This window comes from Hesperophylax consimilis, chromosome 1, assembly GCF_061612785.1.
Source record: "Hesperophylax consimilis isolate HC1 chromosome 1, BYU_Hcon_1.0, whole genome shotgun sequence".
Classification (NCBI taxonomy): Eukaryota; Metazoa; Arthropoda; class Insecta; order Trichoptera; family Limnephilidae; genus Hesperophylax; species Hesperophylax consimilis.
The window spans coordinates 23,636,847-23,662,532 of NC_142836.1; the positions used below are offsets into that span (position 1 = coordinate 23,636,847).

Consider the following 25,686-nt stretch of genomic DNA (forward strand, 5'->3'; position numbering starts at 1 on the left):
AGCTGACCGCAGTGGTGTAGCTCGGATTCGATGGAAGTTGGCTAATGCGGTTCAGACGTTTCTATTTTAGTTGATCAACTCGACACTTGATAGCATATTGACAAGTGTGAACGTTCTTTCAACAAAGATGATCAAGTTTTTTGTTAGATAACTTGTCGTTCAGTAAAAGTTAAACTAAAATTGAATGGTTTGATCCCGGTATCAGCTCTAGTTGAATGAAACAGCAGTTCAGACGTTTCAATTTTAGTTGATCAACTTTTATTGAAAGAAGGTTCACACTTGTCAATATACTTTTAAGTGTAGAGTTGATCAACTAACACCGAATTCGCTATATTAGGGAAGAGCTCCGGCCAAGATTATTTTATTTCTTTATTTTATCAATATCCACTATGCTTGAGACTATAATTATTTGAAAAAAAGAATTTGTGTCCTTTTTTAAAAACCATTGTATTTTGCAACTTGATTCGTTTCAGCGGTTTCAGGTGAGTGGTTTAATTATGGGTTTCAGTAATTATGCCTAAACAGTGACCATTCATGGATCGAATATTTTTATTTGACATAATCAAAGAGTTCGATTCAGAAAGAGGAAATTATTGGAGTTCCAATAATGATATTTAAATTGCTTACTCTAGTTTACACAAATAAGTGTACGTAGAAATTAATGCCAGGGAAATATTATTTAATTAAAAAAAAACAAGTAAAGTAGACGGAATAATATATAAAGGACGTCCCAGTAGGTATAGTAAAAAAATCCAGTTCTTTCGAGACAAGAGTTTCATTGCAAAGGAGTGGTGTGTTCTCTGTGTTAGATTACAATAATATATACTAAGATAATATAGGTATCTATAATACAATCGTTTACTTTTGTGAGAATATGTAAACGAATCTAAAGTACCTACCTATATTATATCAGTGATTTAAATACTACATAATTGATAGTGCTCTTATCTTAATGGTTTTTGTAGTAATATGTATCTGATATCCACTTAAAAAAATGTGTAAAAAATTGTGCTCTAATTAAAAAAAAAACAAATATTTTCTTTTATTGAAAAACCGAACATCATACATTATTGTGTAGTTATCATTTAATATTATTACACCATTGTAAATTATTATTATCTAAACATCTTTTTACGCCAGATAAAAATAATTTCTAACCAGGGAATACACGCCTGTACACTTATTGATTTTTTGAAATTTTGCCCTCTCTCAATGAAATGTTAAACTAATATTATTTATTTTTTGTTAACACTTCAAATACTGGTAAACAGATGTCGCGAAAGAAGCACCTATCGATAGAAGATAAGTGTCAGACATTATTATAATTTTGACGTTTCGTTAATGTCAAGTCTAGTGCTAATTTTTATATTATTTATTCTCTTTCCGCAACATGTCATGAAAACTTTGTGGTAATTATATATGTATTGAATACAGTGTTTTTTATATTGAAGTGCTACTATTTGATCTGACAATGGCTTTTTTAGAGGTTAGTATAATCATTGTATCTGTAAACATACTAAAATTATTCTGTAAATAATGGGAGGACACTCGTTTAGTGTGACACCCCACACGTTAAAATAATCTTTTTGAAGACACTGGTTTTTCAAATAAATATCTTAGATTGTTTATACTTATATTATTATTTAAAATTTACAAATTTGCAAATAATGTCAATATTATTTGTAAAACAGTTGCTTGAATAAGTCTGAATCTCAATATTATTTTGTGTAAATATAATATGGTATAGACATAGACGTCATAATATTTAATATAGAGAGTATTTTTTGATTTAATAATAAAATAAATCACAGGAATAGTGTTTAATATTTTCATGACATTAAAATTAGAAATCCTGTGGATATTATGTTTTTAAATAAGTTTTATCTTTTGTTTTCAGTGGAGACGATTTAATTTTTTCGACCTCAATAAAAATGTTGATGGAGGAAAAGTAGCCGAAGCATTGCAAGTAATAAACTTTTTCCATGCTTTAATTAAAGATATATCATTACTCATATCTGCCATACATCTATGTTAATTTTGAATAAATTTTCCACAGGATACAACTATTGAGCTATGTACCAGTGGTAATTCTCAACTGGTGATAGGTGACACCAATGGATGGGTGCGTTTGATATCTCGAGCCTGGACAGTTACGTCATTCAAGGCTTACGAAGTCAGCATTGCCCTCGCTGTCCAGTTGAAACATGACCCCTGTTTGGTTACTATTGGGGTAAGCTTCTAGGTTATTTTATTTTATTATTTCTTATAAAGTTATGGTTATCTTCCTCTTGTATGGTGGATGTGTTAAGTGACACAGGCAAGATTCTGGATTCGGTATGCTGCATCTCAACCTAGGGCGGTTGGTTGCAGCTCTTCACAACGCCTAAAATTACTTTATAATATCTTACAGAAGACTTTAAAACCTGTTACTTACTGTGATATCTTTGGATGTATGCCAATGTGGGTATTAAGGGAGAACTATTTGGTTGGTATCTTGTGGTATTTAATCGGGGAATTGTCACAGGCAAAAGAGGACGAGAACTACCTTTCATACGTATTTATTAACTATGCAAGCATTCCATCTCGCTTGCACACATACTCTTTCATTCACACATTACACCCCCACACTTAAACAACAATTACATATATATATTTAATCACCTATTTTATACAATTCAAAAAACTATATATTTATATATGTATATGTAATTCATTTTCTTCACTTCGGGTAGCGTGGGCGTGGTCCCCTGGGTCGCAGCCTCTCCTCCCATGGAGAGCGAGATCTGGAAAAAACATGGGGATTAAAATCGGCTATGTCCACATCTGAGAGTGGACCAAAGTCCAACACATTAGTAGATTCTACTCCCCATTCTTTTAATCACTGTTCCAAGAATCCATTTATTATTATTATTTCTAAAATCTTTAGTCAAAACTTTAGACCCTATTTCAAAGAATTTTTTAAACTTTTTACCTCGGTAATATTTTTTTTGATTCTTTTGACTAATTAGCATTTTATTTTAAACCTTTGTGGCGACGAGAATAATCCAGATTAAATAATTAATAATAAACCGCTCGACCTACTTAGGTACGTACTCGCAGTCGAAATCGTAAACAAAGCAACCTACCTGTTTCAAGTATCTACTCGCGACAATACTCGTGCAATCAGTCTCGGATACTACGAGAACTCGCCAGAAGGTTCGAGCCTACGGCCTAGGCATAATTGCCAAGCCGTCGAAAGTTCGCGAATGATCCAGATCGAGCGAGTGTCTTCGATTTAGTTGCCATCCATCTACCCACTGCTACCGTCGGCCGTCTAGTATAAATAGGCCCGACGCAGCGAGCATATTATCAGTGTTCAGTAACTACTATCGTTCGGCTGCACCTACCTACGATTTACTACGGCTTAGTCTCGCGCGCATTCCTAGTATTTGTACACAACAAACGCCAAATATTGTGATTGTAAAATCAGCTGACAATTTATCAATAAACGCTATACTGAGTGAGAGATCTTTTCATTTATACACCACGATAACCACACCTTGTTATCTAACTTTTTAAAATCAATACGCTTGTCATTATCCATTATTGGAACAATTGTATTATAAACTGATCTGATTTTTCTACCTAACATTAATACACTTGGTTCAATGCCAGTACATATCGAAGGCGTGTTCCTAATATCCACTAAAAATGTAAGTAATCTATCTTCCAAATCATTAGGAAATCTACTATTTACTAATATCTTTTTCAAAAAATTTTTAACTGTTTTAACGGCATTTTCCGCTAAACCGTTCGATGCCGGATGCTGGACTGCTGAAGTCACGGACTCGATATTCAGATCACTGCAAAATTTTTTAAACATAGCTGACGTAAAAGCTGTCCCATTATAACTTACAATCTTCTCTGGAATACCAAAAATAGAGAACATTTTTTTCAGCGCCTTAATTGTACAATCTGAATCAACTTTCGGTACAATTACACAATCAATCCATTTTGTAGTAGCATTGACCACTATTAAAAAATTTAGATTTCCAAAGGACCTAGAAAATCTATATGTACGCGGTTAAATATTAAATTATTTACCGGCCATCTTGCTAACTGTACTTTAGTAGGTGTAGGTAAACATTTGGTAATATAATGTACATTCCGCACAGCGCATACATTGCCTGACTGCTACCTCTATATCCGCATTCATACCTAACCAGAAAAAATAATTTCTCGCCAAACATTTCGATTTTACTATACCTAAATGCGACTGATGAATAAATTTCAAAACTGATTCCTTCAATTCCACTGGAATCACTAGCTTGTTATTATAAAACAAACACGCATTATGAACCGACAATTTATCTCTCATATACCAAAATTTTAATAAATCAGCATTTAAATTTTTCTTTTCTGGCCATCCTGTATTTAAATAATTTATAATACTTGAAATAATTATATCCTTTTTCGAACTAATCTTAATGGCTTCCGCATTTATTTTCATTTCTGTAGATATAGTATTTAAATGATCAGATTCTATACATTCAATATTTAAATCACTAATTAAATCTAAAAAAATAATTGCTACAATCTTCCCCCACCGTGGGGTCATTACCCTGCATTGGCAATCTTGATAGAAAATCGGCTTTGTTATCGCCCGAACTAATGTACTCAATAGTATAATCAAATGTCTGTAAAATCAACGCATAACGTTGCAAACGGTTAGCCGCCAAAACAGGTACTTGCTTGTTAGTATCTAAAATATGTACCAACGATTTATTGTCGCATGACAAAATAAATTTCTTTCCATATAGGAATTGGAAAAATCTCTTTAAACCAAATATGATGGCACACGCTTCTTTGTCTAGTATCGAATACTTTTGCTCCGTATCCTATAGTGTCCTACTAGCAAAAGCAATAGGGCGTTCTATCCCGTTCTCATATACATGACACAGCATAGCTGAAATACCTATATTGCTGGCGTCAGTAATAAGTTTGATAGGTAAATTAGGATTAAAATGTACTAAAATTTTATCTGACATTAAATGTTCTTTCACCAAATTAAAAAATCCTTCAACGGAAGCAATCTTCCGAACAGGCCTTCCATTGATATGCTTGGTGTAACTATAAGTGACCAGCTCAGGTACGGGGGCTCCATCGAAGCCAGAGTAAAGTTGGCCTCTCAGAAGCTGGGCGTACTGTACAGGGCCCGCAGATACTTTAATAGTACACAACTGCTCACCCTGTACAAATCGCAAGTGCGCCCTACTGTCGAATTTGGCAGCCATCTCTGGTCTGGAGCCCCAAAATACCTGAAAAAAACCCTTGACTCTGTGCAGAAACGGGCGGTCCGTTTGATAGATTCCCCAATCTTAACAAACGGACTGCAATCTTTAGAGCACAGGCGTCAGGTAGGTATGCTGTCCTTGTTCTATCGGTATTACAATGGAAGATGCTCTGAGGAACTAGCGTCATTGATCCCTTCGGCACCGGTGCGTAGTCGGGATACACGCCAAACGCGCGCCCAACATTTGTACACAGTTGACACTTGTCACATGAGAACGGGTCGCTTCTACGATTCGTTCTTAAGTTCAACAGCTCGGCTGTGGAACGAACTGCCGGCCTCTGTGTTTCCTCCCTCCTACAACATGGGACTCTTCAAGACCCATGTTCACTCCTTCCTCTCCACAAAAAGACCCTCCACACAGCATCCCCAAAGATGACATAGGCCCTGAGGGAAATTATTTTCTTCAGGGCCTCCTGTGTGGAGTAAATATAAAAATAAAAAAAAAGAAAAAGCAATATTACATTCCTCCGACCATATGAATTCGGTTCCTTTCTTTAACAAACTGTAGAGAGGTGACAAAATATCTGAGATATTCCGTACGAACATTCTATAGTATGATATTGCCCCTAATAGACTTCGTAGTTCCGAGACATTTCTCGGCACGGCTAAATGTTTAATCGCCTTGATTTTTTCATCCAACGGCATAATTCCTTCCTGAGAAATTCTAAAGCCTAAATATTCAATTTCCGTTTCATAAAAATAACATTTACGTTCATTAACGGTCAAACCACAATCATTTAATTTTTTTAGTACCGTTTCGCAAACAGAATTTAATTCCTCTTTCGAGTTACCGAATAACAATATATCGTCTAGAAATAAACAAACATTTTTAAAACCACCCATAATAGATGCTATTATCTGCATAAAAATAGCCGGACTTGTTGTTAGTCCAAAAGCTAACACCTTATATGCAAACAAACCAATATGAGTTGAAATTACACACAGTTTTCTCGACTTCTCGTTCAACGAAATCTGTGTAAAAGCATTACGCAAATCAATCTTTGCAAAATATTTCGCCCCATTTAACGATGAGATTAAATCTTCAATTCTGGGTAAAGGATATTTCAAAGGTGCTAACATTGGATTTAACGTATTTTTAAAATCAGTACATATTCTTATTGAACCGTCCTTTTTCTTAACAATAACAATCGGACTAGCTATATCACTAATTTCCACTTTTTCAATAATACCCTCCTTTAATATAATGCTTTGTGAATATTATCAGAGAGAACGATTTCTGTACAAGGTATCTATGTAGTGTGGCCACCGGGCGGCGACTCTTGGTCGTGTGCATCCCAAAACAAGAGGATCTTATTACGTCTTTGTATGAAGGTTTGAAAGCCTATCGTGCCGCCCATATGTTATATTAGCCTATAGCCTATTCCCATGTCACAGGGAACCGAGATTATCCAAGTCCTACCAAAGTTTAACGATTGGTAAGTAATATAACTCGACCATGAACCATGACCCGAGGGTACATGACTTTGACCGAAGTTCTTTGATTGTAGATCACTAGATCAGTCTAGCTTCTAGGGAGTTTCCGTGAGTCGTGACATTATATTGTCATTGTTTGTTTTTAGTATTGATTTTTTGTCTTAAATACTGATAAATTAATCCTGTTAATTTATAACTTTACCTTAAAAATGAGTGTAATCAGTGTTGAATATACACGGTGTCCGGAAACTCGTAGTACAAGCGGGAAACTGGAGAATCTACACCACATGGGGAACCCAAAAAAAATAAAGTTTTTTGATTTGAGCATTTTAAAAAAAAAAAAAAAAAAAACCAAAAAAAAATATTTTTCGGCTATTTTAGGGTTAAAGTTTTTTCTGGTGTTTAGGGTTGAATAACAGATGTTTTAACCCTGCAGAGCAGAAATATTTTATGATTACACCGGGTTAAATGAAGGGTGATTTCAAAATAATGCTTCAAATCCGAGTTTCTTCATTTGTTTTACTTTCAAATAGTTTTAATTAGTTGGGTACTTTGATCTTCAGTAATAATTTATAAGAATTTAATTAAAAAAAAAAAAAAAATAAAAAATCAACTTCAAACTCGATTTACTCGATAACGAAAGCTTAAATAAAAAAAAAATATACTACAAAATCGACTCCAAATGTGATGTAGATTCACCAGTTTCCCGCTTGTACTACGAGTTTCCGGACACCCTGTATAAGAGATAATAAAGTGGGTGGAATTATTTTTACCTGTTACTAAATAAATTTTTTGTCATAAGTACGGATTGCTTGTTAGCGAACCACCATATTTTCAAGACAGCGGCCACCGCTGAAAAATGCTGCGATCCGTAAATGCTTGGCTACATCAATGCATTTTTCAATTTCATTCATGAATTGGGATTTTTTTTTTCCACTTCAACAATTTTTAATATTTCTTGAAAAGTACGCACCTTTTTCACCGGATGGTTCATTTTAAGAACACTAGAGAATGAAGAATTTTAAGAACTCGGAAACTAGAAATAAAGAAGAAAACCGCACGTGCGCACCGCTGTGATTGAATAACTGAAGTGGCCGCTGGCAGTTATCGATCGCGTAAAGTAGTACAAAACTGCGTGTTTTAAACGATTAATATGGTAAAACGTTGCATAAAGGAACAATTAATATATATTTTTGTATGAAATTAATTCGGGGCTGGAAGAAATAAACGACCCATGCGGGAAAACGATTTCATTGTAGTCATTTTTGTCAAGAGTACACTTTATAAATCTCATGGTTATAGGAAGAAGTCACATTGCAATCAATATGCTAACAGGATGCTGGTAAAACCATTGAGGTATATAAATAGAGTTTATGTTCCTTGCAAAATCCGTCCAAAATATTGTTCCCGCACGGGAAGTAAGAAGTGGGTGAGGTGAGTGTCGATATCGTCCGACCCCTTCTGATCGCGAATGAAATCAAAGAACGGAGTGACCGGTGGCTTGCCGCCTTGGCCCGGAGCACTGAAGTTACTGCCACGCCCACCTGAAGTGCTCCGGGTGCACAGTTCAGTGACAAGAGCCAATTAACACAAATACTGATTATGGTAAAACCTTACTTACCGATGAAAAGTTACACCATTGCTTTTTTATCATTTTCAGAACAATTTGTGTAGTATCTTAGCGTACATGCAGGCATTTTGCAGTAACCAACTGCAGAGTCTTATCTCTATGTTGCCAATTAGCTCTAAGTTGTTTCCCTTATTTCGAACGCTGAAGTTTACTCCATATATATAAACCTCAATGGGTGAAAAAGGTTGACTAGTTTAATAAGTTTGGTATTGAATTCTCCAGCAAATATGTAGATATATTTAGCCATTCATTCTTAATTTTCATTTATAGTGAACAGAACCACCTTTGATCATACAATGATTTTGTTAAAATGGCCAGTGAAAAATAGGTGAAATGTTTAAAATTTGGAGAGTGATAATGTATTTCTGTTTGACTTGAGGTCAAGCATTCTTCTCCCATGTTGTATAAATTTCTAATAAGGTTAGGTAGGTAATAATTTTTCTCTCTTTGTAGGGAATAACCAATAACCCAAAATTTTTATTTTTTATTTTTTTTATTATTTTAATATAGATCAGATGGGTTACATTAATATATACATATTTTGCAAAATATAATATTTAGGTTCATAATTGGTCATGTATACCTTATCAGAAAAGAGGAGCTCTTGTGCAGATTATTATTATTATTCTTGTATATGTACTAACAATTGTTATTATTTTTTATTTATCATAGAGTAATAAAAATTGTTCACAGGAAGACGAAGCTGGTATCAATCCCATATTAAAGGTGTGGGATGGAGCACGTCAGGACCGGCAAGGAAACCCTTTGTGTGTGAGAATTGCTAGGGCAGTTCCATCACATCTTCGATCAACGCCTGCAACTGCTCTTGCTGTTCATGATAACAAGGTATTCAATCATGAATGTTGTTCATTTTACATTGTTATATCAATACGTGCATACAGTGACATGTGTACATATTTGCTTTGAATTCCTTTGTGAAGTTCTTTGTCTTTACAAATTATTGATATTGCCACTCTCACATAATGATACTATGTACACATTAGTGTGGCGTCGAGAAGAATCCAGATTAACTAATTAATAATAAACCGCTCGACCTACTTAGTACCTTTCTACGAGTACCTACCTTCAGCTCGGATCGTAAACAAAGCAACCTACCGGCAACAATACGATCGCGCAGTCAGTCTGGCATATTACGACAACTCGCCAGAAGGTTCGAGTCTACCGCCTATGCATAATTGCCGCGCTGTCGAAGATTCCTGAAACACCCAGACGGTGCGAGTGCCTCGGATTTAGTTGCAATTCATCTACCTACTGTTGCCACCGGCCGTATAGTATAAATAAGCCCGACGCAGTGAGCAGTCAGTCAGTCAGTCATCAATCTGCCGTCAGTGGACAAATCTCACGAGTGACGATCGGCACGTCCCGCGCTCCCCCGGCAAAGACAATACACCCGGCTTCGCCCGTACAATCATGGACTCCATCGGGACATCATCTTAGCGTCTCGGCCACGTCCCTGGCCAGCGCTGCCACTGATTACAGCGCCCTGGTTCCAGCGTCTCTGACCAGCGCTTCATCCACGCATCATGACCACCACAAGGACACGCATCATTCTCACTGGTCTACGCAGCTCCCGCTCAACCGCCTACAAGGTCCGCCACACTTCGGCTTTCCCGTCAGCACTGGAGTATTGATTCCCCAGATCGCCAGTGCCTAACAGTCAACGTGTCCCGGTCACCAGCGCCCGGCGTCGACTCACTGACCCGCGCTTGACCTGCCAACACAGCCAGCATCCGGTGAATTCATCTGTCCAGCGTCAACTCTCGTTACGGCGACTCTGACTCAATAAACACTGTGACCTTCACCGACACCGCCTTTTATTTCGTGCCTCTCACCATTGATCCCCAAATTAGTATATCACTCTCACATAATGATACTATGTACACATTAGTATGACACTCTCACATATTGATACTATGTACACATTAGTATGTCACTCACATATTGATACTATGTACACGTTAGTATGTCACTCACATATTAATACTATGTACACATTAGTATGTCACTCTCACATATTGATACTATGTACACATTAGTATGTCACTCTCACATATTGATACTATGTACACATTAGTATGTCACTCACATATTGATACTATGTACACGTTAGTATGTCACTCTCACATATTCTTGTTTCTGATACTAAATTACTTAGTTTAACTCCTCAGGCCTCTGCCATATTTTGACAGAAGGTCGGAGTATTTCCATTTTGCAATAAAATCCAAATAAATGGAATATTTCCGAACTTATCCGAAAACTGTTTTAGTAATTAAAATATGTTTTCAAATTTTATTAACTTTTATCCATATAAATAAAAATGTTAAAAAATATGCATTTTTGGAAAAGGGTACAATATGTTGAACATACATGCTTTTTTTTTAAAAAACAGCGCCATCTGTTGGACGTAAAAGCAACAAGCGCTATTGTTTCTCTATCTACACATACAGACTGAGCCACGGCAACGCGTGGCGGTGTACAGCTAGTCATAAATACAAACATAATTTTCTATATATTAACATTTTCAATGCGAACTTAATTTTTTTTTAAATACTTTACGTTTTTTGTAACTAAAATTACCGATAACGAAAAAATATATAAAAAAATTTTTGTTTGCAAAATTTAAATTTGCATTTTATTAAAAAAAAAATGTATTAAAATCGTTACTGTCACCTCACATTTAAAAGTAATTAATAAAAAATTCACAGAGTTTCATAATTTTTTTTGAAATTGCGTTGGAGCCTTTGGTTTCAATAAGTTGCACATTTCAATTCTTCTGTGGTTAACTTCTACAACTGAATATAAAGCGTGGTGTTTTCTCTTTCTAACACGGTTTGAGCCTGTGTTCTCGAGGCCAGCTTCTGAACGCCGCAGTGTTTGCCCAGTTGGCGCCACACGACCACGGAATCGAACACAACGTTGAGCCAAAATGACCAACTGATTATCTCTAAAACATTGACAGAATTATTATTGCGCATTCTTGAAGTGTATAGCGATGCTCGGTATTTCAATATGTCTTCTATTTACTTCACAAATTTCAAAGTTGTAATGACATATGAACCTATTTGCAAAAATGAGAACATCTTCCTATAGGGTGTTGACTTTTGCGTTATGTATGTAGTTTTATCCACTATAGAATAATGAATATAATTTTCAGAACCTGATGGCCGTCGGTTTTGGAGATGGATCCGTTACACTGTTTAGAGGAGATATTACGAGACAAAGAAGCAGTAAGATGAAAACTTTACCAGATACTGGCAATACGTCTATAACCGGATTAGCATTTAAGTAAGTTCATAATATGCTTTCCGTCAACTGTCTTCAAATGAATGTCGAAAAGTTGGCAAAACTGAAAACATAGGGAGGCCTACGTCGAAAGCTGGAAGCTTTTAATTAATTTAATCGATATGTAAGCCATATTCCTATCTGCTACTGGATTAATGCCTCCCATCTTCTTTGTGTTTTGAAGATTGTTTCTGTTTATATATTTATTCTTAGTGCATTTATCAAACACACGCATGAAATGAAAAAGAAATGAAATAAGACCCCCCTTCAGAAAAAAAATCCATTTCAAAAGTCGTTGATGTATGGAGCAATGAAGATTTTTATATTATGATATTAAAATAAAATTAGAAGAAAACATAAACAAATTTAAACTTAAATTACAAAAAAATAAAATTGAATTATTCTAAAAAATTAAAAAAATAATAATAATACATGTATGAGGATTGTTTTTGGATATAGATGTCTATATATCTATTTAAAATACCACAAATAAATAAAATAATTATAATTTCGATTATATGTGATTGCTGTTTCAGAGGTGCCAGTCATTTGTTTGTGGCCAGCCGATCATCAGTGATGGTTTACAGTGTGGGAAGTAGTGGAAAGGAACGTGGCATGGCAATGGACGAAGACTCATTGGGATGCAAACCCAACTGTGCTGTAATGGCGGATCAACAGTTTGTTGTTGCCAGAAATGATGTGAGTGTGTGTGGGTACATATTTTACTTTGATGACAGGAAATGTGCCAGAGCAGTACACCTCTGCTCTACACTCTCAGTGAGATTATCCGAAAGAATCCAAGTGCTAGAGCAGTGGTTCTTAACCTTTTTGGGGGTACCGAACCCCACCAGTTACATATCCACATTCACCGAACCCCTCCTAATTTGAAAAATTAGGAGTAAATGTCTATGGTCCGTATATAATGACTATGGTCATTTTCGGGCGGCTATCTTGACCGGTAATCGCAAGCTCTACCGCTGCGCGATCACCTTTAGCCAATGATGGACAAGCGGGGCATGTCACCACGAATCATATAAGTCGGGGGTCTTGATCTCCACCGAACCCCCGAGACTGACTCACCGAACCCCTGGGGTTCGGTCGAACCCAGGTTAAGAACCACTGTGCTAGAGTGTAGCCCACCTTGCCGTTTTGTTAGAGACTTAGGGTGCGGGGCGAACTGGTAATGATATGGACCGGGTTCTGGATGAGTCCCTTGCCACGGAAAACTCTCGCTAAGATTGTAAAGTAGGCATTATGGCTGTTCCAAGCGATTCAATCATCTTAATTAGTTCTTTGCCATTATTTTATGAACCATATAATGATAAGAATCATCGTAAATCGACGTTTGAATGTGTTGCATGTATACTTACTATCCCTAACCTAACACATCCTTCTTTCTTTTTCAGGCAATATATTGCTATACAACGGACGGTCGGGGACCATGTTACGCCTTAGAAGGCGACAAGAAACGAGTAGATTGGTTCAGAAGTTATCTAGTCACAATATCCCGGGATAATAAAGCGCCCGCAGTATCTTCCCCCTCCACGGAACCTGTGCCCCCTAGCAACCACATCACCATCTTAGATATCCAGAATAAGTTCATTGTGTTCTCAATGCCCTTGGAGGAGATAAAGGCAGTTGTGACTGAGTGGGGGGCATTCTACATTATCACGGAGGACAAGCAAGTCCACCATTTGGATGAAAAGGACCTCCAGTCTAAGCTGACTTTACTGTTTAAGAAGAATCTGTATGATGTCGCTATTAGAATTGCCAGCAGCCAGCAGTATGATACTGAGGGCCTGATTGATATTTATACTCAGTATGGAGATCATCTATACATGAAGGTTAATTTTAATTTATATTAAATTCAACATTATTATGTAATTTACATTAAATTCAATATTATCATTGTAATTTACATTAAATTCAATGTTATCATTGCAATTTACATTATATTCAATGTTATCATTGTTATTTACATTTATTTTTATTTAAATTATTGACTTTTTGAATGCCACTATGAAAGTGTGTGTTTTAGTTTCTAAAAATTCTACATAATTAGGTTGTTATTCTATAATAAGTTAATTCAGAATGTTTTTTTAACATAGTTTTTTTTGTGATTTCATATTCAAGACAAAAAAAGAGCTGTGTAAATTTCATGTTGAAGCTCACTTTTTGAGAGTTTTTAGTGGGACAAAAATAAAATTTTCACTTTACATAAAATAGCATAGTGGTGCACAACCAGTTGCTCGCAAGGTTTTCAAAATAGGCAATGCAATCCACCTGCTAAATAGGTTGAGCATCACTGATATAATGTAACTGTTGATTTTTCCAGGGTGACCCCAAAGGAGCCATCGAGCAATACGTGAAAACGATTGGACGATTAGAAACATCGTACGTGATCAGGAAGTACCTGGATTCTCGGCACCTGGAACCGCTGACCTTCTACCTACAGGAGCTGCACAGGAAGGGGCTGGCCACCGAGGATCACACCACGCTGTTGCTGACCTGCTTTGTCAAGCTCGACCAGCACGATCAGCACGGGAAACTGAAGGAGTTCATCAACGCCAAAGATAGAGTTATAGACTTTGATGTGGAGATTGCTATTAAGGTAACAAAAACTATTTACATTGTATGATAAAATCTACATTTTTATATTGATAATTTTTCTATGGGCAGGTACTCTGTGTGATAACTGATAATCCAGGTGAACTGTCTCAATCAAACCATATTCAGCAATGTTCAATTGCATATTGTTCTGGAAAGCAATGATCGCCACTTACAATGGTGGCATCAAACAGTAGTTACATATCGCAAGATCTGCACTTAACGTATAAAATTCTGAATGGTTCATTAATAAAAGATTGATCAAGGTTGGCCATCGAAAAGGACTTGAACAACAGGCTTGACTTGAAGGAAAGGACGATCGGATGGCCGATCTTCTTAAGTAGTTGCTTCAATTTGTACGGATCAAATCAGATGGTCTGTAGGCAGCTTTAGACTGACACTATGCACTCGTCTTGAATATCCCACCGATTGATGAAAGAAGGTTGATTGGTATCTACCATAAACGATTGTGTCAATGAAGAGTGAATTGTATATCTGGGAAAATATTCAGTGACAAAAGGGATAGTATATATGGCTAAGCGAGCCAATAATGTCGATTTTTATTAATTTATTTATATCGTTTACAGGTATGTCGTCAAGTCAGTACAGATGATGCTCTACATTTAGCCAAGAAGCATCAGCAACACGACTGGTATTTGAGAATAGTCACGGAAGACAAGAAAGATTTCTTGGATGCCCTGGATTACATTTCCGATTTGGAGTTTGATGAGGCCGATGTCTACATGAAGAAATATGGCAATGTGCTCATTCAAAATGTCCCAGCAGAAAGCACACAGTTTCTTAAATGTAATTAAAGTTTTTATTACTTTTTTGAATGGGTTTGGCATTGTAATTTTTTTAGATGTTCACAACATTGTGAATGTGAATTAACATCCCTTCTAGGTATGGTGTTGATGTGGAACAAAGGGAGTGAAGGTAAGAGATATAGAAGGGGGAGGTTCAGCAGGACCTGGCTTCGAATAATGAGTAGTTAGCAACCTTTCAATAGTGGTGTCTCCGAGCGCGCTACTGATAAAATTCCACTCGGGAATAATGTGCTATTATAATACCATTGCTGAAAAGGTAAATGGCTAAAGTGCCATTTAACAGTACCCTTTCCAGCGTCGAAACAGTTATTATTTTTAACCTGACATTTTTTAAAAACCTCATACCACCATCATTAGAGACGTAAAATATTGCTTGTGCAATGATCAAGGGCATAGCTAACAGTGGATTGAACTCGCGAATCCTGGATGGGATCCCGACGCATGTGTTCACTCGGCCACTAATCCGTCTACGCTATATGTGGACAAACCAATGTACGCCCAATACATTTTAATATACAGGTTACCAGATTTTAAATTTGTAGATCCAAAGCCAATTCCTTTAATCAAAATTATTGTGTTATTTTGACAGGTTTATGCATTGATTACAAACCTAGAAACAAACCGCTAGTGGACGATGCCATGATGGCGGGAGTGATCTCACGCAATATGGCTGACAGAGCCCGTCCAGAAGAATACATCCACCTCTTCCTAAATAACTCAGAGCGCCTCGTCGAGCTGCTCGAGCACCTAGTCAAGTACGAGTCCAACTGGTCCACCTTAGTCTACAATACTCTCATAGAGCATCACCTCCACGTGTGGTCTGGTCTTAAAGATAAGCCGTCCTTAAAGGATGCCTATGAACAGAAGGTTGTACGGCTTCTGCAGAATACTGAGGCTAATTACGACAAGGATCAGACACTAATCATTTGCCAGATGTTAAACTTCAAACCTGGCATGCTGTATTTGTATGAAGAAAGTAAATTGTGAGTTGAACATTGAATATCCTTTAAATGTTTATAAGCTTTTAACCCCTTTTAAAAGATCGCAGCTTAAAAAAAACAAATGCTAATAACCCAATTTCCGAGCTGTTGAGCACAAGACTGAGTCGTAGAAGACACCCCTTCGCATGCGACAAATATCAACCCCTTTAAATAAATCAATTTAAAGAGGACATGTTTGAATGTATATAGTTGTTCACACCGATAGTATCAAAAAATATTTTCAAACTATTTTGGAATATCTGCCAGCAGTCCCCTTTTACCCCGAAACTGCCCAAAGATACAGGGTGCAATGTGACTTATCAATTCCATTTAAATTTAGACTCCCGATTCAATTCGACAATGTTCTTTTTATGTTTTTTTTTGTTTCTTTCTTCAGCTTCCTAACAAAACAAAATTTTTATTAAATAGAATTATTTTTTGATCCATCCAGTACACCACTACATAAGGAAGGATCTCTTGGAAATAATTTAGCTGTACAAATATTGGGTTCTAAAAGTTTCCCAACTGTGCACCGGTGTCGGAGGGATCAATGACGTTAGTTCCTCGGAGTATCTTAATTGAAATACCGGTAGAATAAGGCAATATTCGTTCATGACATCTGTGCTCCAAAGAACGCAATCCGTTTATTAAGATAGGGGATTCTATTAAACGGACTGCCTATTTCTACACGTTCTACAATTTTACAATTTGTTCACGCACAATGTCTCCATCTGCTTTCGCCAGCTTGCTCCTATCTATTTACACCATATCATTACAATATAGGCTAAAGTAAAACGCTCTTATCCACTCGAGCGAGATAGCTACCCAAATTTAGGTAGGTGATTTTTATGAATTATAAAGCGTAAAAATATGAAATAAGCGGTGAAATCTAGGTGGATTCATTCGCTTTAAACCGCAGTAAGCAGTTCGTATGTATCCATATTAATATTTGGAGATATGATACTAATTAAATCGATGGCCAAATCGAAAACTGAACACCCAGAAATCTCCTACGCTCGAGTGAGATTATAAGGTTTTCCAAGAGACTGAAAAAATAAAACCTCTTATTTGGGAAAACCTTATATTATGTGGGATATATTAGGCCATATTTAAATTTCAATCATAAAGGAACTGAAAAAATAAAATTTCATATGGATAAAAACTTATATGGGAAAGTTGGTTTCACTGTATTTTGAAATTGTTTACAGGTACCAGCAGATTTTACGCTATCACATGTCCCAGGGGGATGAGGAGTCTGCCTTAGGCTGCTGTCGGAGGTTCGGAGGTCAGGAGCCCCACCTGTGGGTGGAGCTCCTCTGGGGGCCCCCGCCTCCACACCACTTACCCGAGGTTCTGAATGTCATAGGTAAAATCATTTCTATGGTCCTTTCTATTACAAACATGTGCAGGCGCAATTGGAGCACTCGGCTCCGGGCGCCGACATGCCAAGAAGCCAAGGCGCTGATAATACCTAACACCTAATACAGCGCCCTTGAAGTTTTTACTCGAGGGTTTGGCTCAGGGCCGGACCTGCGTACATCGTTTGAGAAAAAGGGAATTATTTCAACGGACTGTCTCAACATGGCAACTCTTTTTAGTGAGACAGGCATAACTAAATAGCTTTTAGATTTTAGAAGAATAGTGTTGAAATTATAGTACTATGCACAATTTTTTACCAGTTTGTTTTATAATTTTGAAATTTCTTTCTAGCAAATCAACGTTTGCTTTCACCACTTCTGGTCATAGACTGCCTCTCGAATTCACCAACCTGTACTTTAGGAGATGTTAGAAAGTAAGTAACTAACGTATTGTGTTTATTGATTATGTATTAGTGCGGGCCTTTTCACTAAGCATAACTTGTTCTGAAAACAAAATATTTTTCATTTTGCCGCCTTTGTTTTTGGATTGCAATTGTCGATTAATAAAAATAATTAGTAAATATGAAATGTCATTTTTAGAATCATTCTCACATATTGATCCATTGCCGATTTTGTGACGATACACCGATTATATTTGCCAAAAAATACTGAACAAATAGAAAACAATTATTTTTGTCTTTTCCAGTACTAGAGGGTACAGTATTTCTTTCTTAGCTTGCACGGACGACAGTACGCTTTGTGGTCCCCCGTGGCTAATTACCTCATTCCTCTCACACCCGAAATATTATTCCAATCTTTGTTAAAATCCTTTTTATTTTATGTCGAACGGTAGCTGACATGACATTTCTCCATAAAATAATACACAACGAAATAGACTGCTCAGAACTTCTATCTCAAATAAATTTTAACACCCCATCTAAAAGAACTCGACACACCAACCTTTTTTACACAACTAGTAATAATACAAACGCTGCAGCCAATTCCCCTATTTCTTGTATCCTTCAAACATTCAACTCAATTCAAACAAGCACAAGTACCGATATATTTTTTGATTCTCTCCCTCTATTTAAGAAAAACTTTTTTAGCACACTAAATTCGCCAACATAACACATACAACCACACACAGACACACACGCACACGTAAACACACACAAACACTCACACACACCTCTCTCGTTCCCCAGCACACTAATTAACTTAACTTAAAAATGTAACTTAACCGTAAATGTATAATATACCTCCTATGTATATATGTCAGCGACATGTCATTGGTACCAATTATTATACTAACTTTTATAACTTTGTAACTATTGTCATCTATGTAATTATGTACTGTTTGTTTCTGCAATAAACAAAAATAAAAAAATAAAATGTCCCCCCTTAAAATTGTATACAAAAAACATGAGTTTTTCCTACATAAGAATGTTTGGATAAAACTGCTTCCCACCTAACAGTTTTAAAAATTCGGCGGTGGATCCATCACAAACTAGTGGCGAAATATTCCTGAAAATGTCCCTTTTTTCTGAAATCCATAAAATTTATCACATTGTTATTTTTTTCTGCGTCCCATTTAACCCTTTGTATTTTTTTGGTAACACAGTAAATAAAAACGATGTAGTTATGTTAAGAAATATGTATTTACTATCATATAAGATTGTTAATAAAAGAAAAATTTACATATTCTAATCTTTATAATTTTAGTGTGATATATTAGGACATATATGTGGTTTGTTAGGACACGTGTCACAGTACTTACTGGTTTCTTGTTTGCCACCTTTTTCTGCCCTTTTCGAGAAGACCATACAGTCCCTCTTGGGACCTTTTCTCAAAATATGGAGTTTTCCATTGAGCCTGGTCTCTGATGGAGTGGAAGTAGATGGTCTACTTCGAGGCTTTTTGTACTATTTTAATATATACTATACATATTGTATAATCCAAAAGATTGCTTTATAATTTTGTAAAACAACATTTGCAGGTTGCAAACATCGAATTAAAGTTAAATGTCAACTTCAAAAAGCCGATGGATATCTCAGTGTTGCTAGATTTAGAAAAAAACTCAGCATGGAATTCAATAAACATTTTTATGTAGTAACATCACAAACGGATTGATATATTTTATTATTAAAATAACTAATTTGACATTAAAATAAAATAAAATCATAGTAGAAACATCTATTCACACATTTTATTGTAAAATGCATGCAAGTGGCCTATTGTGTAAGAAAAGAATTGACTGTATACACAACTTTTTTCCAGGTACCTGATGGACGTGGTATCGGGCGAGAGCGAGGTGATGGCGCGCGAGGAGGCACTAGCTGACAAGTACCGGGGTGAGGCGGAGCGAGGGCGCGATGCCCTGAAGGCGGCGGCGGAGCGCCCCACCACATGCCAGGCCTCCCGCTGCGCCGCCTGCAGTCGCCCTCTCGACCTGCCCGCCCGACACTTCTTGTGTAATCACAGTTACCATCAACAGTCAGTTGTATTTATATGTATTAAGTTTATTTCATTTTCTCTAAGCTGACTACATATGTCTTCATTGTTAAGTTCGGAGAAATGGTATTATTGTTAGCAAAACATTTTGTATAGCAGATAACTATATCGACTTTTGTTGTGCGACCGTATATCCTCTCTGCACACTTCGGAAGTATAGCAGAAATAATACTTTGGGGGATCAACTGTCCGGGGATCAACATCCAGGGGTTAACTGTCAGGGGGAACAATTGTCGTGGGGCCAAGAAGATCAAGAGTCGGGTCACCCCACATAAGTAGGTTTCATGCTTAAGAAGTTCTGAAATCAATAAATTTTCAATTTATCCGATATATAAGGTTTTAAGACCTATTCCTTTCAACTTTCAACTTTCCTCGAGCCTAGCTTGACATTATACAATGCAATTTCTAAAATAACTTTAAATTATTAAATTAATTTCTAACATATGCTTTTTAATGCCCAAAACATGTATTAAAATATGTATTTTTTCCGAAATTGAGGACTGCAAAGGGTTAAGGTGTTACTACATAACAGTATTAACCCTTAGACCAATTTTGGGTATTTTTCCCAGATGTCAAACAGTGGTAGAGTCCTTTAGGAGATATTTCTTCCAACCTGATACGGACTCATAAAATTCATTTTGTATTACGGTGAGATAAATGATTTAAAGTGTTATAAAGATACACCACGCTTTCAATTTGCATACAAAAGTTTACCATAGACACTTCCGAAAAAATTTAAATAATTCTATGAAACAACATAGAATATAGTGTACGTATACACGGTTGTAACTCATGTTTAATGTTACTATTAATAAGGTCGGGAATGAACTATTACCGCCAGCTAATGAAAAAAAAAGAAGTTTTCAGAGTTGAGAATTTTGGCTGGGCCTATAACATGCTTTTAAATACAATATTACTTGACCCTACGAAATTTAGTTTCGTCATCAAAAAAAAGTTTTTCCATTTGATCCTCTATATATAGTTTTCAATTCAGCATTTTCAGTTTCATGGTTCTCATGTTTACAAATTAATGACCGGTCAATGACTGAGTTGACAAATGCGTCGGGTTTCCATTCAGGGGTTGTGAGTTTAATTCCTGCTTCAGCTGGCTAAGTCCTCCATCATTGCACAAACAACCTTTTCCGCTAATAATGATGGTAGTAAGAGTTTTTAAAATAATGTTGGGTTAATTGTAACCTGGGAATGTTTTTCTTTCTTTTACCAATTGTTATTTCTACAACTGACAATCACATCAAGTCCTTTTTACTATGTATGTATTCATTTGTTCCCAGCTGTTTCCAAAGTTTCTCGGAGAATGAGACGGAGTGCCCGGCCTGTGTGCCCAACACCAAGAAGCTCCTGGAAGTCCTGCAGAGCCAGGGGGCCAGCTCACACACCACCGAGGCGTTTCATGCCCAACTAGAAAGGGCGCCTGATGGGTAAGGTTACTTTTCACCTACAAAAAAAACTTACACAATATTTTTTTCACAATTTTTAAAGATAATAACTGTAAAAATATCTGAAAAGAATATCATCTCTAAATTTTAAATAATTAATCTAAGATTAAATAATTATTTCTTATAATTCAAACAAACAATAATATAGATAGACTGTAAGCGGAAGGTGTGTAGATGTACGTGCTTTGCTCTCCGCAGAAAGGGCGTAATTTATTAGTAGTTTGCCAGCGTTCGGTGGTGGCTTGCCACACTGCACTTATCTCCCGCACTGCGCCATGTTCCAAAGGTGACCGGATAAATCATCAAAATGATAATTCATCACATCTTTAAAAAGTTATATAAAGTCATGGAAAGTGATGAAACAAAAACTTTATTAACTGGGTTAAGTAGGTTAGGTTAGGTTATAATTTTATTTTTTTTCATCATTTTTAATGACTTTATAATCACCTTTTAAAGGTGTGTTGAATAGTCACTGTGTTGAGTTAGCATGGAACCGTTCCAAATGACGCTAGGGAATAGAGGTCTTTAGTTTTTGGTTGAACTATAATAATATCTTGCACGATTTTGATTATGTATATATTTATCATATCTGTATTTCAGTTTCACGGTAGTTGCTGATTACTTTGGACGAGGCGTCTTCAACAAGCTGACTGTTATCTCAGGGGACGGTGGTGCCGCTGAACAGAAAGATCTGACGCTCGGACAGGGGGATCTCTCGGTCGTCTCCAAGTCTCATCCCGCAGCTCCCAGCCTTAAAGCTCTTCCCAAAGTTGAAACTCCTAATTATGGGCCGGGCGCAGAGGCCAAATTGCGATTGGAAGAAGGATACAACTCTAGGCAATGTGAGTAGATTTACCCCTTCTATAATGAGGTTATTTTAGAGTTTTACATCTGGGAATATTGAAGTTTCACCTAACCTGTACACATTACAGTAGACCAGCTGTCGTGTTACCCACATTGCTTGAGTTTATGGATGATTTGGATCCATTAATCTACGTTTGGATCAGAATAAAACAATCTTTTTTACCAAAGGTGTGAAGAGTTCTCCTTTTGGTGAAATATACGTACATTATACATGCAGGATTAATAAGCACTCCAGCTAGATTTCCAGTTTTAGATTTGGCCGTATTCATTCCAAAATCATACCTCCGAATATTATTACGGAAACACATAAACTGCTTACTGCAGTTTAAAGCCAATTAAACTACCTATATTTCGTCATTTATCTCAAATGTTCATGTTTTATAAAAAATATTTAATTTATTTTAATTCATAATAATTATCTACCTTCAGCTACTCAAATTTGGGTAGCAACCGTTCAAAGACCTTAGCGGTGCTAACCAAATTTGGGTAGCTGTCTATCGCTCAAGGGCATTAGTGATGCTATCGCTCAATTAGATAACTAATCTCATTGTTCTATTTGATTATAGTTTCTGCAGGGGAGAGCCAGAGACCTGTTCCTTCCAAGAGTGCTATCATTATCCCAGAGTCAGAGGGTCGAATGCGCTTGATGGAGCAGAGACAGAGAGAAGCGCAGTACAGCTCCAGCCTGGAGGCCAACTTGACACGCTTCAACCACACTGAGCATGTCGCCATCAAACAGACCCTCGGCACTTCACACATGAACACCTCCAACGATTACCTGGACATTGATTCCAAGAGTAGCACTCCTCGTAAAGGGTCCCCCTTGACTATCAAAAAGAAGATTATCGATATTGTGTCGACGGCGGTGAACCCTGAGAAATTGACCTATGATGATGCCAAGAATCCTTTCGCTGATGAGGAAGAAGAGAAGAACCCGTTTGAAAGCAAGAATCCATTTGAAGAAGAGGAAGAGGAAGATTATGATAAAAACTTAAATCCGTTTGCTTAAGTGCATTCGGTTTAATCACTAATAGTTTTCCCTCAGAGATCTTTACACTGACATTTTACAAGAAATGCAGAAATTTTAAAACCTAAACTGATCCTAGTTGCCTGGGTGGCTTCAGTTTATATAAATAAAGAGAATCCCCTTATAAACATAATATTCTTGATCAAACTACGCTTTTTTATTCATTCATTTTTCACATGCATATTATGCAATAGTTTAATTCCAAACTTAGTATATACTTTAGATTTTTATGTTTTTCACAAATACCTATTGATAAAATTATACAGTAAACACAATTTTATCACATGTGCAGTACATTCCTTGGAGGAATATAAATATTTTTCTCCAAGATTCTAACTGTATTAACCCGTTCCATTGTGCTTGGACGTCACAGCAGTTGAGTTGCGAACACATATAAATGAAAAATTGGCGTATGCAGGGGTACCTACCATCGAAACCTCACGCGTTTAAAGAGTTCTAAATTCTAAAGTAGGAGAATGGTAACGATAATATTTTATGGCATAATACATAACAATTTACTAAAACAAACTTAGTTAGGTATAAAATACAACATGTGCATTAAAAAACTTTTATGTACATAAATAAAATGCGGAATATTTTTAGGTAGCGCATATATCCACTTTGTTATTTTAGTTAAAAAATTTTAATGCAAAATTTCTGCCGTACCTATTTAAAGTTTTAATCTTAATGGAAAATTTTGCTTACCATTTTACTGTATAGCCGATGTGTATAGAATAGCTTGATTTATTGGCAAATGCAGAAATACTTTTGACAGTCATGTGTTAATAAGAATGTTCAAAGCATGCAGCGCTGGAGGCACAGATTTTCGGGCATTATCAAATGGGTTAACTATTTGTACAACATATTTTCATTAGATAGGTGCCTTGTATATTCCATTCCTTATAAAAATGTGTCTTTATAATATTGAAGATTCGTTAAAAATTAATGCTTACATGTTTTCTTTTATTTAATTTTGTTGTAAAAAGGATCAATATTAAATAGGGATCATTATTAAATAGAGCAATTCAAAAGGAATTTTATGTTGATTCTGTATTCTTGGTAAACAAGTTAATAGATATCTTCTAACCCCTCGAATCATGGGGTATTTAAAAAGTAAATGCATTGAGCGATGGAGATTTCCGGGCATTCAGTTTAAAATTATGCCTCCAAATATTAATATGGAATTGTATAAACTGATTTCTGTGGTATAAAGCCAATGAATCCACGTTTATCCGATATTTGAAGGTTTAAAAAAAATTTCGAATTTCAAAATAAATTTAAATAAGTTCGAAAAAATCGTCTTTCTAAATTTAGGCAGCCATCGTTGAAGGCCTAGAGCGATGAGACCTAAATTTGGGTAGCCATCATTCGACTAGCTGAAGTCCAAGTTGCTGAGGAGGATATGTATAATATTTAGTCTGCCTGTTTTTCCCAAACGAATGGATATTAATAGAATTAATTATGCATATTTCGATAAATTGTATCAATGAATGAAAGCCATATTTGCAATTATTATTACATAGTATTTTATAAATTTTGTATTTATGTGAATATAATCGATTTGACTTGTTAATGCGTACAATAAATATTATTTAATCAAATTAATGATTTTCCTTGAATCATCGACCGAGAATAGTGCAAGTATCCACTCAACCGTCCAAAGTATGACCTTCCACCGAAAGTCAGACTGGCTAGTTTTTCATCGCAAGTGACATAATTTACTAGATTCGGTTTGCGTCATTATTCCCTTTCGCCGATAAAAAAAATCACCTTGGGGATAAAAAGTGTTTACTACATGGACCTAAAAAAACCTAAAAAGCCCTGGACAGAGCGATTAGTCCGATTTTTAACACGTTCACGGGCAGTGAGACACCCTACTTTGGCACTATTTTTTTGTATTAGATTTTTGCGATTGCTCTAGCATTTCCGTCATGATACGTACCAACCAACACCATCAAAGTGCGACGCGAATGCTCTAGCAGACGTATCTCAATACATTTGACGCATGCTATAGCATACGCCACCACGCGGGGTACGCCGGGCGAGCTGTAGGGGAAGGGGTAAACACTGTTTTATCTTTGTGTGCAGAAAAGGTCTCATGTGACAGTAAGCGATCTGTGGTTGTGTCAGCAGTGACAGTAAGAAATAGACTACCTATATTTTATAAGGATATAGCAACTGCTCAAGCATATCTGACAAAAAAACTCAATAAACTTCGAATGCTATAGCATCCGCGACATAATTAAACTATCTAATGCGAATGCTATAGCATGCTCGTCCGGGAACGTGTTAACGAATGGCATTGAAGCTATGTCTAGGGTGAGGGGAATTCGCCTGGCAGTCATCTTATAAGACA

At 36.3% G+C, this 25,686-nt stretch overlaps 1 protein-coding gene across 1 annotated transcript; it reads left to right on the plus strand.

Annotated features, from left to right (window-relative positions):
• The first annotated feature begins 1,335 nt into the window (after positions 1 to 1,335).
• On the plus strand, positions 1,336 to 24,928 carry Vps11 (vacuolar protein sorting 11). The gene is made up of 16 exons (XM_089637144.1): positions 1,336 to 1,486; positions 1,898 to 1,966; positions 2,057 to 2,230; positions 9,090 to 9,242; positions 11,572 to 11,702; positions 12,236 to 12,398; positions 13,106 to 13,543; positions 14,035 to 14,310; positions 14,894 to 15,113; positions 15,723 to 16,116; positions 17,322 to 17,479; positions 17,824 to 17,905; positions 19,749 to 19,964; positions 21,275 to 21,421; positions 22,040 to 22,281; positions 22,870 to 24,928. Exons 1-16 carry the CDS (start codon positions 1,472 to 1,474, stop codon positions 23,310 to 23,312), a joined length of 3,321 nt encoding a protein of 1,106 aa, XP_089493270.1. The 5' UTR covers positions 1,336 to 1,471; the 3' UTR covers positions 23,313 to 24,928.
• Positions 24,929 to 25,686: the final 758 nt, after the last annotated feature.

Coding starts and splice junctions, on each gene's coding strand:
- Vps11 (XM_089637144.1), top strand. Junction 2,231..9,089: donor CCTGTTTGGTTACTATTGGG/GTAAGCTTCTAG, acceptor AATTGTTCACAG/GAAGACGAAGCTGGTATCAA. Junction 15,114..15,722: donor AAGCACACAGTTTCTTAAAT/GTAATTAAAGTT, acceptor TTATTTTGACAG/GTTTATGCATTGATTACAAA.